This window comes from Capricornis sumatraensis, chromosome 19, assembly GCF_032405125.1.
Source record: "Capricornis sumatraensis isolate serow.1 chromosome 19, serow.2, whole genome shotgun sequence".
NCBI classification, from domain to species: domain Eukaryota; kingdom Metazoa; phylum Chordata; class Mammalia; order Artiodactyla; family Bovidae; genus Capricornis; species Capricornis sumatraensis.
In genome coordinates this window covers 64,671,487-64,684,646 of record NC_091087.1, presented here as the reverse complement: position 1 = coordinate 64,684,646, position 13,160 = coordinate 64,671,487, and the positions used below count along the sequence as shown (strand labels likewise).

Below are 13,160 nucleotides of genomic sequence, written 5' to 3'. Positions count from 1 at the left end.
TCGGTTGATAGCTGCCAGGGCCATGGTGGGGCTGTGCATGGTGGAATTGGGTCCCATTTTTCCTTTTTGATCCACTTTACGTGGGAAGTGGAGTCCTAGACAGGGTGAGCACCAGGCAGGCCACAGTGCAGAGCAGGAACTGCAGCCAGAGCCTTGCTGCTGAGTCCAATGCTTGCTTCCCAGCTCACCCACGCCCCCTTAGGAACTGAAGTATATCACACATAGAGAAAAGTGTACATGTTGTGAGCACTTTGATGACTTGTTGCCCCAGAGATAGGCCGTGTACCTAGCATCCCATCAAGCAGAAGAGCAGTGCCACTCCCCTGAGCCTGGTCCAGCCCAGCCCTGCCCGGCTCTGCCCTCTCTGTCCTCAGCCTTGGGCAGTGAGCTCCCTTCCTACTCACGGTGCAGAGCTCCTGTCCTCCCACGTGACATCCTCTTCCCAGGGTGGGGGACAGGGCCGCTGGAGGGAAGGAGGCTGATTACCAAACCAAGAGATGGACTTTCTCTAGCCAACTGGGTGCTGTCAAATCCCTTGTTTCAGGAATGGCTTCCAACCTGGTTCCACCTCCCACCCCCACCCCCGAGCCGGCCACTTTTCCTGGCCAGCAGGAATTTTTCTGAAATTCTCCTAAAAAGCTCCTCTGTCTCTCCCTCCAGGCTGCAGGTTAACGTGCAGAGTGCTTGGTGAGGGAGTGGGCACTTAACTCACCCAGCCCTGCACGTGCTCCCCTGTTAGCATCCACGTGCTGTCCTGTCCAGCCTCCGTGGAGGTTGAGAGCACCCCGAGGACAGGGCCTCCGGCTCCTCCCACTGTGGGGCTTGCCTCAGTGTCTGCTGGATGTGACTGCCCAGGAAATCATCTTTCAAACAGCCAGCCACCTGGAGACCCAGTAGGAGACCGCTCGTTCGTGGGAGGTCTGGGCAACTCCCAGCCTCTCCATGCTCCTCCCCCTCGCTGGCCCCAGGCTTTGGTCTGTCTGCTGTTCTAGAACTGCCCAACTCAGCTGTGCACAGATGAGGACCGAGGCTTACGGAAGCCCAGCCTCGCAAGTGGGGAAAGCAGGATTGTACCGAGTCTGGCAGCTTCAGCTCTCTTAACACGTGTAACCTCTTCCCAGCAGTGACCTTTGCTTGACAGAGAAGGAAGCTGAGGCCCAGAGAAGAGCCGGGATGCCCAACTTGCTGTGCGGTGGCCCTTCCTGCATCCCAGCTCCCCCAACCCTCAGAGGTGTAGATTTCCATCTGTCCATCATGTTTTGTGGGGTTTTTTGCCTGTACTTTTCGTATCATATCTCGGAAACCATTGTCTGATCCAAAGTCTCAAAGATTTACACAGATGTATTCTTCAAAGAGATTTATAGTTTTAGCTCTTACCTCATACGATTTTTTATGTAAAGAAATGATACTTGTGAACCACTTTATCCAGTGGCCTGCATGTAGCCAGTCCTGGGCAAAGAGGAGCTGCTAGCATTTCGAATTATGATCAATTATTTTATTGATTATCATCTTTACCCCGTCATCTCTCATTGTGTTTCCCATCTGGGTGGCTGCCTCCCGCTCCTTCCTGAAAGTTCGTGTTGCTGTTTGAACTCATTTCTGGCACAGTTAGGGGGATGGGGAGTTGGAGGATTTCATTACTTCCCCCACTCCCCCCCATGTCCCCCCAAACTTTTTTTTTCCTTTTTTTCAAGTTGATTTATTTATTTATTTTTTTTCAAGTTGATTTATTTTTAATTGGAGGATAATTGCTTTACAGTATTGTGGTGGTTTCTGCCATACCTCAACATGAATCAGCGATGTGTACACATGTCCCCTCCCCCTTGAGCCTCCCTCCCACCTCCCTACCCACCCCTAAACATTTTGTTTTGGAAAATTTAAAAATGCTTGAGAGGCTGTGGCAGTGTCCTCCCCCGTCCATCACTGGCTTCATCGGTGGGCCAGCAGCTTGTGGGCGCTCCGCTCTCACCTGTGTCTCACCTACTTCCCTCCCCTACCCCCTGCACCTGGTCATTGTGAAGCAAATCCCAGACATCGTGTTTAACCTGTAAATTGTTTTAGTACACATCTCTAAAATATGAGTCACCACTTTCTCTTTTTTTCATTGAACTAGAGTTTATTTTCAATGTGTTGATTTCTGCTCTACAGCACAATGTAGAGCATATGTGTATGATGTTCAGTTCAGTTCATTTCAGTCGCTCAGTCGTGTCCGACTCTTTGCGACCCCATGAATCACAGCACGCCAGGCCTCCCTGTCCATCACCAACTCCCGGAGCTCACTCAGACTCACGTCCATCCAGTCGGTGATGCCATCCAGCCATCTCATCCTCGGTCGTCCCCTTCTCCTCCTGCCCCCAATCCCTCCCAGCATCAGAGTCTTTTCCAATGAGTCAACTCTTCGCATGAGGTGGCCAAAGTATTGGAGTTTCAGCTTTAGCATCATTCCTTCCAAAGAAATCCCAGGGCTGATCTCCTTCAGAATGGACTGGTTGGATCTCCTTGCAGTCCAAGGGACTCTCAAGAGTCTTCTCCAACACCACAGTTCAAAAGCATCAATTCTTCGGCGCTCAGCCTTCTTCACAGTCCAACTCTCACGTCCATACATGATGTTATACATATATATATATATATTCTTTTTAAAAATTTTTTTCCATTATGGCTCATCACAGGATATTGAATATAGTTCCCTGTGCCCCTGCTGCTAAGTCGCTTCAGTTGTGTCTGATTATTTGCATCCCCATGGACTCTAATCCGCCAGGCTCCTCTGTCCATGGGATTCTCCAGGCAGGAATACTGGAGTGAGTTGCCATTCCCTTCTGCAGGGGACCTTCCTGATCCAGGGATTGAACCTGGGTCTCCTGCATTGCAGGCAGATTCTTCACCATCTGAGCCTCCAGGGAAGCCCCAGTTCCCTGTGCTGCCACTCTCTAAAGAGACCTGGGGCGTTTGGGAGAAGTGGCCCAGAGCCCTGTTACCTCCTGCCCATCCTGGGGGCGGGTACTGGGCGCCTTGCCTGCTGCCCTGTGAGGAGCAGGCAGCTGGGCTCCGCCAGGACCCGAGCTGCCCGTGGAGGGTGGCTGCTATGGGTGGGGGATCGTGTCGTGTCCCGAGTGTCCATGGGGCCAGCCTGGGCAGCCCAGTTGCTCACCCCCAAGTGCAGAGCTGACCTGGCCCCTCAGTCTGCAGGACGGGGCAGGGCACAGCAGTCTCAGAGGCCTCCAGTCAGGTTGGGCTCTAAGAGTCCCTATGCCTCAGAGTCATGAGCATCCTTTTTGTTTTATATCTACCAACTCTTTTTTTGTTGTTTTTTTGAATTTTTATTTATTTTGGTTGCACCATGTAGCTTGCAGGGTCTCAGTTCCCCCACCAGGGACTGAACCTTGGCCACGGCAGTGAAAGCACCGTGTCCTAACGATTAAACCCCGGGGAACTCCCCGTATCCTTTTCATATCTGTCATCTCCTTGTTGTCCACGCAGTTTCCTGAGAGAGGTTTTATTCAGAATGTACATTTACCCACAGGAAACGGAACATCAGAGATGTAATTCCAGGTTGTTCTTCACGGACATAGAGTGGCAGAGGCAGGATTTGAACTCAGGACTCCCACCTGCATTTTGTCTTCAGAGAAGAGCAAATCCTCGTGTTGCACTTCTGCTCCTTTCCAGGCTGTATATGCGGAGGAAACAGGATCTCCTGTGTTCATCTCAGTCCTCTCACTCGGCTCAGATTCTCTGCGGGGAAAGCTCGACCCCAGCCTGCCTCCTCCCCCGCCCAGCAGAGGGCCAGGTGCCCCTCTCAGCTTCACAGCCTCTTGGGCCTTGGGGGGCTTCTGGCTGGTCTGCGCCCCTTTGTCGGTATTATCTAAACCTCCTCCTGGCCCTGCTGACCCCAGGCTGTGTATTTCTGCATTTCTTTTGCCTTGGCTTCTCAAAGCCAGGCTCCCCCTAGTCAATTTCCAGAATCCCTTTCTAGGTGTTCGAGACAGGCCTTCTAACAGAAATGTGTTTACCATTTGCCATGGAGATGGTGTGGGCCTTTATTCCTCCAAGTGGTGATAAAATGATACTGAGCGCTCACCCTTCCAGCAGTTTGTTTGGTAATTCTAAGAGACTTGTGAAAAATGCATGAGGCCCGTGATACAATAGATAAGCTGAAAGCCTTGGAAGAAAATCCGCTTGTGGATGGTGGACTGATTGGAAAAAACTCCTTCTTTGTCCTGAAAGAGATCGTGTTCAGAAATAATTCTTCTGTTAATCCTGACGCTTTCATCCCGGGTCCAAAGCTTGCTGGCGCCTGCTTGTCAGATCTTTCCCACTTCGGTTTCTTCTAGCGTCTTTGGCTTCGGTTCGCGTCTTAATGAGCCCGAGTTCTCTCTATAGAGGCCACTGCCCTAAATGAACAAAAGTGGGACCAGAACAAGCCTTGTGTTATCTGGCAACTGTGCGGACAAGTCTTCTCGGTACTGCAGTGGGGACATTCAAGGGGAGAGGGGTCGTGGTTTACTGGACCTTGGTGGTTGGGGGAGAAGTGGGCCAGCCTGGCGGGAGCAACGTCTCCGATGCTGCCTCCCCTTTGAAGGAAGGCAGAGAGCCTGTGTGTCCCTGCTGTTACTTGTAGTGTCTCTACCATGTGACTGCCCGTCTTGTTGCAGAACAGCCTCACGTGTGGCCTTGAAGCATGCCGCATAAACACTGCTCCTAGGCTTCTCCAGCTTAGACTCGCAAGTCACAGATGAGGAAATCGAGACGAGAGATGCCAAGTGGCTCGTCCAGGGTGACAGTGGGAGATGACAGAAACCGGGGGCCGGGCTTTCTCAGTCCCTTGCTCTTCCCTCTGTGCCAGGCTGCTCCGTGCAGGTTCGGAGATGGGGAGGTGGGCAGTGGTGGTGGGGGCATCACGAACTTTTAGTTCCTAACTCAGAACATGAATACATCAGCCAGATCGAGTAGGGGAAACCCTCGAAGGCTGTCATTTGTCCATTGGTGTTTGCAGGACAGGATGCTGCTGGGGGTGGTGCGAAGTTTGTTGAGTGGATAACCTTTTCTTTTCCTTTAATCCTTAGTGTAGAGTTTAATCTGCTTTAATTGAATCTTAAAGTTTGTGTGTATGCCTGTTAAGTCGCTTCAGTCATGCCTGACTCTTTGTGACCCTAGGGAACGTAGCCCTCCAGGCTCCTCCATCCATGGGATTCTCCAGACAAGAACACTGGAGTGGGTTGCCACGCCCTCCTCTAGGGGATCTTCCCGGCCCAGGGATTGAACCAGCGTCTCTATGTCTCCTTGCGTCGGCAGGCAGGTTCTCTACTGCTAGCGCCTCCTGGGAAGCCCTGATCATAAAGTTCACCATAATCTAATTCCAAGTAATCTCTCAAAGTTTACTTACGTTATTCTCTTAGATTTACCCATCAAACTGTATTTTTTAAAAAAATATTTCAGCATTTCATTTTTATTTATTTTCATAATTAAATTGTATTGGAGTCAATGTAGTTGCTTTACTTGAGTGGATGACCTTAAGGACACTGGTCTGATTGCTATCATGTATGTCAGTCTTGGTGTCTCCCAAATGACAGGCTCTGGTGTCAGTGTAGGCCTAGTTCTGAGGGACACACTCTGGGGAGGGAACCGTGCCGACAGGGAGAGTTGTCTCTGGGGATCCGGCAGCAGAGAGGTACCGGCGCACGGGTGAGGCCGCGGCCGTAGGAGAGAGAACGGCCCCTTGGCCTGAGGACAGCCCTGGATAGACCTTCCTGAAGGACACCTCTGAGCTCGTCCCCCTGTTCCCTCTGGGCCCAGACGTGGGCTCTGCCTTTCCAGTGCTGGCCCATCTGTGTGAGCCAGGCCAGCGGGCCAGGCTCTCAGAAAGAAGAGGCACGAAGGCAGCTTCTCTTCTGCACTTGGGTCTACAGACGCGTGCTGGAGAGGACCTTCCCAGGGCAAGAGCGTATAGGCCCTGTGGACCTCACAGGTGTGAGGATGGAAAGGCGGCCTCCTCAGATGTGTGTACTGGCCACCCCTCGGGAGCAGAGACATTAAAAAAAAAAAAAAATTCAAAGACACCAATGAGCCCATCACCAGATACTCTGGCACACCAGGCAGGAGCAGATTGCAGAGAGGGAGATATGAATCTCTGGCTTTTGTGTTGAGAGCTCTTAAAAATGATTCCTAGGAACCAAAATAGGTTCACTGGGAAAAAATAAAGAATAATCCCAATGCGCACTCTTTGCTGATAAGGTTTGCTAGAAAAGAAGCATTATGGCTTTTCCCCTGGCCCCTGCTGACCTCACAGAGGGAGCTTGTGGAGTTGGAGGGGAGGGTGAATTAAGCTGGTGTGTTTATTCCCTGGGGATCCCACAACAAAGTACCACAGACCGAGCGGCCTAAAACAACAGGTTATTCTCTTAGGTAAGGAGGCTGGAAGTCTGAAGTCAAGGTGTCTGTGGGGTTGGTTCCTTCTGAAGGGCCTGAGAGGGAGGGTCGTGGTGGCTGTGGCCATCCTTGCCTTGCCGCTGACCTCACTCGTGGTCTCCATCTTCACACAGCCCCCTCCCTCTGTGTCTTTGTGTCCCCATTTTCCTTGACTTGAAGATACCAGTCGATGGATGAGGGTCCCTCTGAATCCAACATGACCTCACGTTAACTCGATTCCCTTGTGGCTCAGCTGGTAAAGAAGCCGCCTACAATGCAGGAGACCTGGGTTCGATGCCTGGTTTGGGAAGATCCCCTGGAGAAGGGAAAGGCTACCCACTCCAGTATTCTGGTCTGAGAATTCCATGGACTGTATAGTCCATGGGGTCTCAGAGTCGGACGTGACTGAGCGACTTTCACTTTCATTAACTTGATTCCATCTCTGAAGACATTCTCTCCAGACATGGTCACGTTCCCAGGGAGCAGGGGTTAGGACTTGAACAGATCTGGGGGTGGGCGTGCACAGTTCAACCCACAGTAACAACAGCTGGTGAATGGCCTTCCTTACACCCAGCCTCCTCTCTGAGCCCATCTCCTGTTATGCCAGTGTCCCCCACTTTTGTCTTTAGCATCATAGTTTTAGGGCCAGAGGGATGGTCTCTTCTACTTTGTCTGCCTGACAAGCTGCTCTCCCCCACTGACTTGGGGCTCCTCGAGTCACAGAGGTGCCCCATGGCAGGGCCATGGTCCCTGTGTTTTTTTTTTTTTCCTGGAAACACCTTCCTGTGTCTTTTGTTGAATTCCTGTTACAGATAATGGTTTCTTGTTCCTCGTGTGCCTTAATGTTATTTCCCTGAGAAGACTGTAAAGACTAACAAAGACTGTAGAGACTAATCTTATCACAGTTCTGCTTGCCTGTCAATGGTCTGCTGTGAAGCTAGTGGGTACTAATAAGCACTTGTTGAAGTGGGCGCCCGAGGGTGAGGTGGCTGGCCCATGTCACGTGTCTCATCACCTTCTCACAGACCTACAGAATCCTGGCATCCTACTCCCCCTGGCCCTGCCTCAGAAGCCTTATCAGGGCAGGGTCCTGGCTACTCTCAATGAGCATAACCCACCCTGGGAGCAGGTCTGGTTTCCCAGCTGATCAGAACCCAGTGGTTCTCCTTTTCTCAGCTCTGGTTTCTCAGTTTGGGCTCTGTTTTGAGCTTGGCTCCATCGGGCCTGTCTCCTTCAGATCTTAGATGACTGCTCCCAGCTGCCCAGTCTCCCAGCTTCCTCTTGTCCTCCAGGAGGGAGTGTGTCCCAGCATTCCCAACAAGAGTGCTGACCCTACCTCTGATTGGACGGACTCTCGTCACATGTCCTCTCCTGAGACAGCAGCCGCAGGAGGTAGAAAGCGCTGATTGGTCTAATCAAAGTCATGTGATCCCAGTGGGGCTAAGTGGATGGAGCCTGTGTCCTGAGACCAGGTGATGCCTCAGCCAGAAGTCAGGCCTGGTGGGAGGACGGAGAACAGAGGGATAGATGCGGGAGGGCACATGGGACGAAATCTTGCTTATCACCCGTTTCAGCATCAGTCTCCCTTCTCTAACCAGAAAAAGTGTGTTTTCCTTCCAGGAATACATTGATGCCCACCCGGAGACCATTGTCCTGGACCCTCTTCCTGCCATCAGGACCCTGCTTGACCGGTCCAAATCCTATGAGCTCATCCGGAAGATCGAGGCCTACATGAAAGGTACGTACTCGAGTGGCTTGGCCCTGATGGCAGTCGGCCCAGCTCGCGGACATAAGGTGGTCCTTGCATGGGTGAGAGATGGGGTCTGGTTGTTTTAAGCACTTTGACAGAGGAAGCAGTTGTACATTCTGGGGAGGGCCTTTCCTTCTGCCTCCTTCCTCTGACTGGCAGAGTTAGGTAGTGAAAACCCCAGGGTGCTTTTTGGGAGAGTAGCTCCAGCCACTTCAAGACAGATTTGTTTTGCTGTCTTAAACCCATGTGTGTGATGAAATGTCCAGATAACACAGTGGTTAGAGAGCAGAAGCGTGTGAACAGCTCAGCGGCAGACAGGCAAGGGGAGTTATGTAACCAGGCAAGAGAGACAAACAGAGAAATTAGAGGCCTTTAATCAAACGCGTGGAGATATGTCATGTGGCGGCTGGACCTCTCGGGGGTACGTGTTGTTCTCGCAGGCCAGAACCTCCCTCTTAGCTGCGAGAGTGTCTCCTGCCAGCTGCCGGCTCCTGCCCCAGAGGACTCACGCTCCCCGCGTCCCCGGGCAGGGCAGCGCCAGAAATGTCAGACCGCTTTCCCAAGGTGTCTGTTTATGTGAGAAAGGCGTTTCAGAAAGATTCACACTCAGTAAGCTCTTAATTCTCCGCCTGGTCCGCACAGTCCCTGCATAGAGTTCTTAAAAGAAAAAAAAATTCTTTTTTTTAAGTGCTTTTCCTGGACCCTGGGGCTGGGTGAGGATTCATCTCTGAGGAGGGAGAGGCAGCCCCCGTTCCTGCTATCTAGGTCCCATGTGTGTGGCCTCAAGGGGCTGCCTTGAACCCTGTCCAGGGTGGTGACTTGCCCCCAGGTGTGTGTTGTTCATGTGATGCTGGGTGCCTTGGCTCACAGGACCAGCATGGCAGATAGGAGCAGCGTTTTTTGGGTATGTCCTGAGTGCCCAGCACTGGGCTTAGCCTTCCTCTTACCTTCTCCCTGCTGGTGCTCATCAGGGTGGGCTGGGTCATCCTCCCTGGGTGGCAGAGGAGGTCCTGAGAGGTTCGCTGATGTACCAGCATCACACAGCCTGGAAACCTCCCAGTCAGAATCTAGCCAGGCCTCTCCCCCTCAGGCTTCCCAGCTCCTAACACCTAAGCTTGACTTCCGTGTCTGTAGTCAGAAGGCCCTGGATCTACTAAGCCCCTGGCATGGGTGCAATCGTGGACCCTGGCCAGGGGAATCAACGCCCGCTTGGTTCTCTGCTCTGTGCAGGAGCTAGGTGCTGGACCTGGGCATCCTGGAAGAGGTCTTAAGGCCCCTTGCTCTGGGTGGCTGGCCTTTGCCAGGAAGCACAGGGAATGGGCATGAGCTTGGGCAAACGCCGGGAGATGGTGAGGGACAGGGTGACCGGGCGTTGCTGCAGTCCATGGGGTCGTGAAGAGTCGGACATGGCTGGGCAACTGAACAACAACACAGAGCATGGATGTGACTTCCTAGAAGGCCCCAAAGCAGTCAGGCTTCTTCAGCACGCTAGCATCCTTCCATCCTTGGGTCTGGAGTGATCAGTGACCGTGTCAATTTCTGTTCTCTTTGCGTTCTTTCCCTGGGTCCAACCAGTACTACTAGAGGAGAAGGAAGATCCATAGTGATGTCTTGGCCAAACAATGCTAGAAAGGAAATCTGCCTCTTCCTAGGAAGAGTGTACATTGGATGCCAACTATTTGTGAAGGGACAGGAGATGACCGTAAAAGATGAGTAGGCCCAGTTAATGGGCAGAGTTGCAGGTCAGCAGAGGCAACACATCCATTAGAAGAGTGATGCTTTCTGATGGGATTAGGGAGGGTACCACTGAGAGGGCTTTTTTAGAGCAAAATGCTCAGACTTTGAGGAGGGGACAGACTAAGGTTGGTTACAAATCTTGCTGCCTTGTGGTCTTGGCCAGGTCACTTGCCCTGACCTTGCCTGTTTTCTGTAAGATGGATAAAAAGTAGTTTATCCACAGGGCCCAAGGTCGGAGTACCTGGGATGATGTCTGAAGTGCTCTTAGCTTGGGCCTTAGCCCATGGGGTCACCCAGCAGTAGGGTCCACTCTTCCTGCTCCTGTTACACTGGAAAGGGCTGAGCTGACTGGATTGGCTCTTAAGAGTCTGTCTCTGTTTTTATGAGCAGAGAAACAGGGCTGGGGGTCAAAGTGAGCCTGGATCTAGTGTGTGAGCACGTGAGTTTGGGGGTGAGACTGCAGGGCGCACAGGAAGCAGGTCTAACTCTCGGGAGGGCGAGTATTGAGGGGGTGACAGCCTGGGCCTCCCAGACAGGGCAGAGGTGTGAGCAAAGCAGGGAAGGAGCTGAAGTGGGTACTTGTGTCAACTTGTGGACCACTGGTCAGGGGTTGGGGGGCTTGGAACACCTCGGGCAGTGGGGGACCCCATTCATGAGCAGCCTTTGAAGGTATGTGAGCTGGTGAGTGAGATGAGGATGCATGTTAGACAGGCAGTGCAGACACGGCCTAGGGATGGATCTTGATGACCATCACCTGTATCCTGTTGTGGAGGGTGACCCCCACAGGTGTGGGGGGCGGGTGACTGGCTCCCAGTGGGGACACAGGACAGACCCCACTCAGCTCAAACACAAGAGAGGTCAGCGCAGGGGTGTCCCGCTAGAGGGCCCAGCAAGAACTTGTTGACCCAAGTCTCAAGACCGGCTTGGTCCTGGGCCAGCAGGAATTGTGTGGGTGGGCCGTGACCGCTGCACCCGAGGTTTTCCTTATCGTGCGCGCCAAGCCGGGCTGGTGTTCTTCCAGGAGGGTAGGCAGCGGCTGGGGCTTCCTGGAGCCTTTTCCTGCCCGCCTGGGGCGGTTCACTGCTGGCTCCCACGTCCCGTCCTCCAAGGCGAGGCTGCGTCTGTGAGATGCAGAGCACCTTCTCTGGGAAGTGCATCCCCGGCCGCCCCCACCCTGCTCCGACTATTCCTGGAGGCCCTGCAGTAAAGGGCTGTAATTACCTTCTAAGTTCCTCAATTGCAGCTGTCCAAGTGACGCCGCTTTTGTGTTGGGAGAAGGGGCTTGGCAGAGGCTCCTGGGAGTTGTCACCACCCCCCTGTGCCAAGGTGGCTCTCCCTGTCCTCAGAGAGCCTGGATGGCGGCACAGAAGACAGGGCGGTATGAAGGAGGTGCTGCAGGGAGGGACCAAGGCCCCCTGCTCTGCAGTGGGGGTGGCCCAGTGGGCTGACACACATGGGCAGGGTCCCCCAGGGAAAGCGGACAGAGCCCTGGACTGAGGCGGCCATCCCTCTCCATGCAGAGCATCGGCTGTGGGGAGCTCCCAGCCTCACCTGTCTGAGGACCTCGGCATGGTTCACACCATCTGAGTTCCATGCTCCCAGAGTTCATTTCTAATTCAGAGCTTGCTGGGGGAGGCCGGCTCCTTCCTGCCTCTGACCTGTCCGTCCCAAACCCACAGACAGTTGCTGCCACAGTAGAGACCTGGGGGAGGGTGGATTAAATGAGAGGGGCTTCGTTTCTCTCTCCTGTAAAAGCCCAAGTTTCCCCAGCTCCTTTGTTCTTCTGGTGTGGCCCCTCCTGGTCCAGGGTGGTGCTGAAACTCTACCAGCCACACCCACAATCTAGACATTAGGATAGAGAGGGACTAAGAAAGAGGAAGCAAAGGGAAACAGCTCTGGGTATCTTTGAAGGGAAAGTTCCGGAAGCTATGGTGATGCTCTGTTCATATCTCAGTGGCCAGAACTGAGTTACCTGCTGAGGTGCAAAGGAACTGGGAACTGTGGTCTTTATTCTGGGCAACCATGTGCCCAGCTAACATACAGCATGAGGTCGGTAGGCTTACAGAGGGACCCACCCCAGGGTTCTTGGGCCACAGGTTTCCCACATGGATGATGCCTTCTGGGTGTGGCTGCACCCACACCCTTTACCAGAGGCACAGATGGCCTTGAATTTGGATCCAGTTCAAGCCAAGGACAGGAGCTTCCTGGAGGTTGAACATTGCCTGCTGCAGGCCTGAGGGGAGGTGGGGAGGCTGAGTCACCAGCCAGGATTGCTAGACTCGCATCTGCAGGCGTTGTCTCTCACGGGCACCTGCTTTGCTGCCCAGGGCTGGGGTTTTGAGGCGAAAGTCCAGAGCCCAAGGCCTGGCCCTACCGCCCCAGGCCACACAATCCCAGGCGAGGCTCTCGCCGGCTCCTAAACTGGCTGGAATGATGGCTGAGAAAGCTGGGCTGTGACTGATGAGGTGGGTGTGTGTCCTTGGCCCCGGGGGCAGCAGGCGGTGGAGGGTCTCAGACCACCTAGTGGAGGGCGCAGAGGCCCTTCCGAGACGGCTGTGGGTACAAGGCAGTTCCCCCGGCAGCTCCCGCATACGCATACTCTAGGGGGTGACAGATGGCCATCGGATGCTGGGCCTCCCCGGGGAAGGGGGGTGCCCTCTGCAGATCGAGCGTCTCTGCCTGTGGGTTTTGTGGGAATTTAATCAGGACTCATCTTGGAGGCCATTTAGGGGCTAGGTTAAATTGGAATAATCTAGACACCAAGCAAAGAGAAAATAACTTGCTGAAGAGCCTAGAAAAATGATCCCTGCAGAGCAGCTGCCTTGGGTGGGTGTGTGTGGTCAAGCTGGGGGGCTCTCACTCAGGGTTGGAGGCTGGCTGTCCACCCTTGGGGAGCTGCGCAGGGCTGTTGGTGGGAGAGGAGACAGTGAGAGAGGCCTTGGAGTCGAGGCCCAGGCCCCGGGTCTGCCTGCAACCCCTGTGTTGTGTGGCTTGCAGGTCCCTATTCCTCTGGGGCCACTTTGTCAGCGCTCGGGTAGCTGACCCTGACAGTGCTGGGTGCATGCCAGGCACTGTATTAGCTAATTTAATCCTCACAATGACCCCCGTGAGAAAGACACTACGGTTACCCCCCAGAGCGGTGAGGTTACTGGTGTCCCTTGAGTCTAATTGGCTAAGGCCACAGAGCTGCTGCGTGCAGAGCTGGAATCTGAACCCACAGCCTTGGGGTATCGTCTTGGCCAGTGGTTCCTGAATCTGGCTCCTGGCCCCT

General features: G+C 53.6%; 1 protein-coding gene across 1 annotated transcript in view; it reads left to right on the top strand.

The window, feature by feature from the left end:
* ITPK1 (inositol-tetrakisphosphate 1-kinase) overlaps positions 1–13,160 on the top strand; it is a 153,739-nt gene that overhangs the window by 103,952 nt on the left and 36,627 nt on the right. The window contains exon 4 of the mRNA XM_068991174.1: positions 8,023–8,140. Coding sequence (XP_068847275.1) covers positions 8,023–8,140 — 118 coding nt within the window. The remainder of the gene's footprint in view (positions 1–8,022; positions 8,141–13,160) is intronic.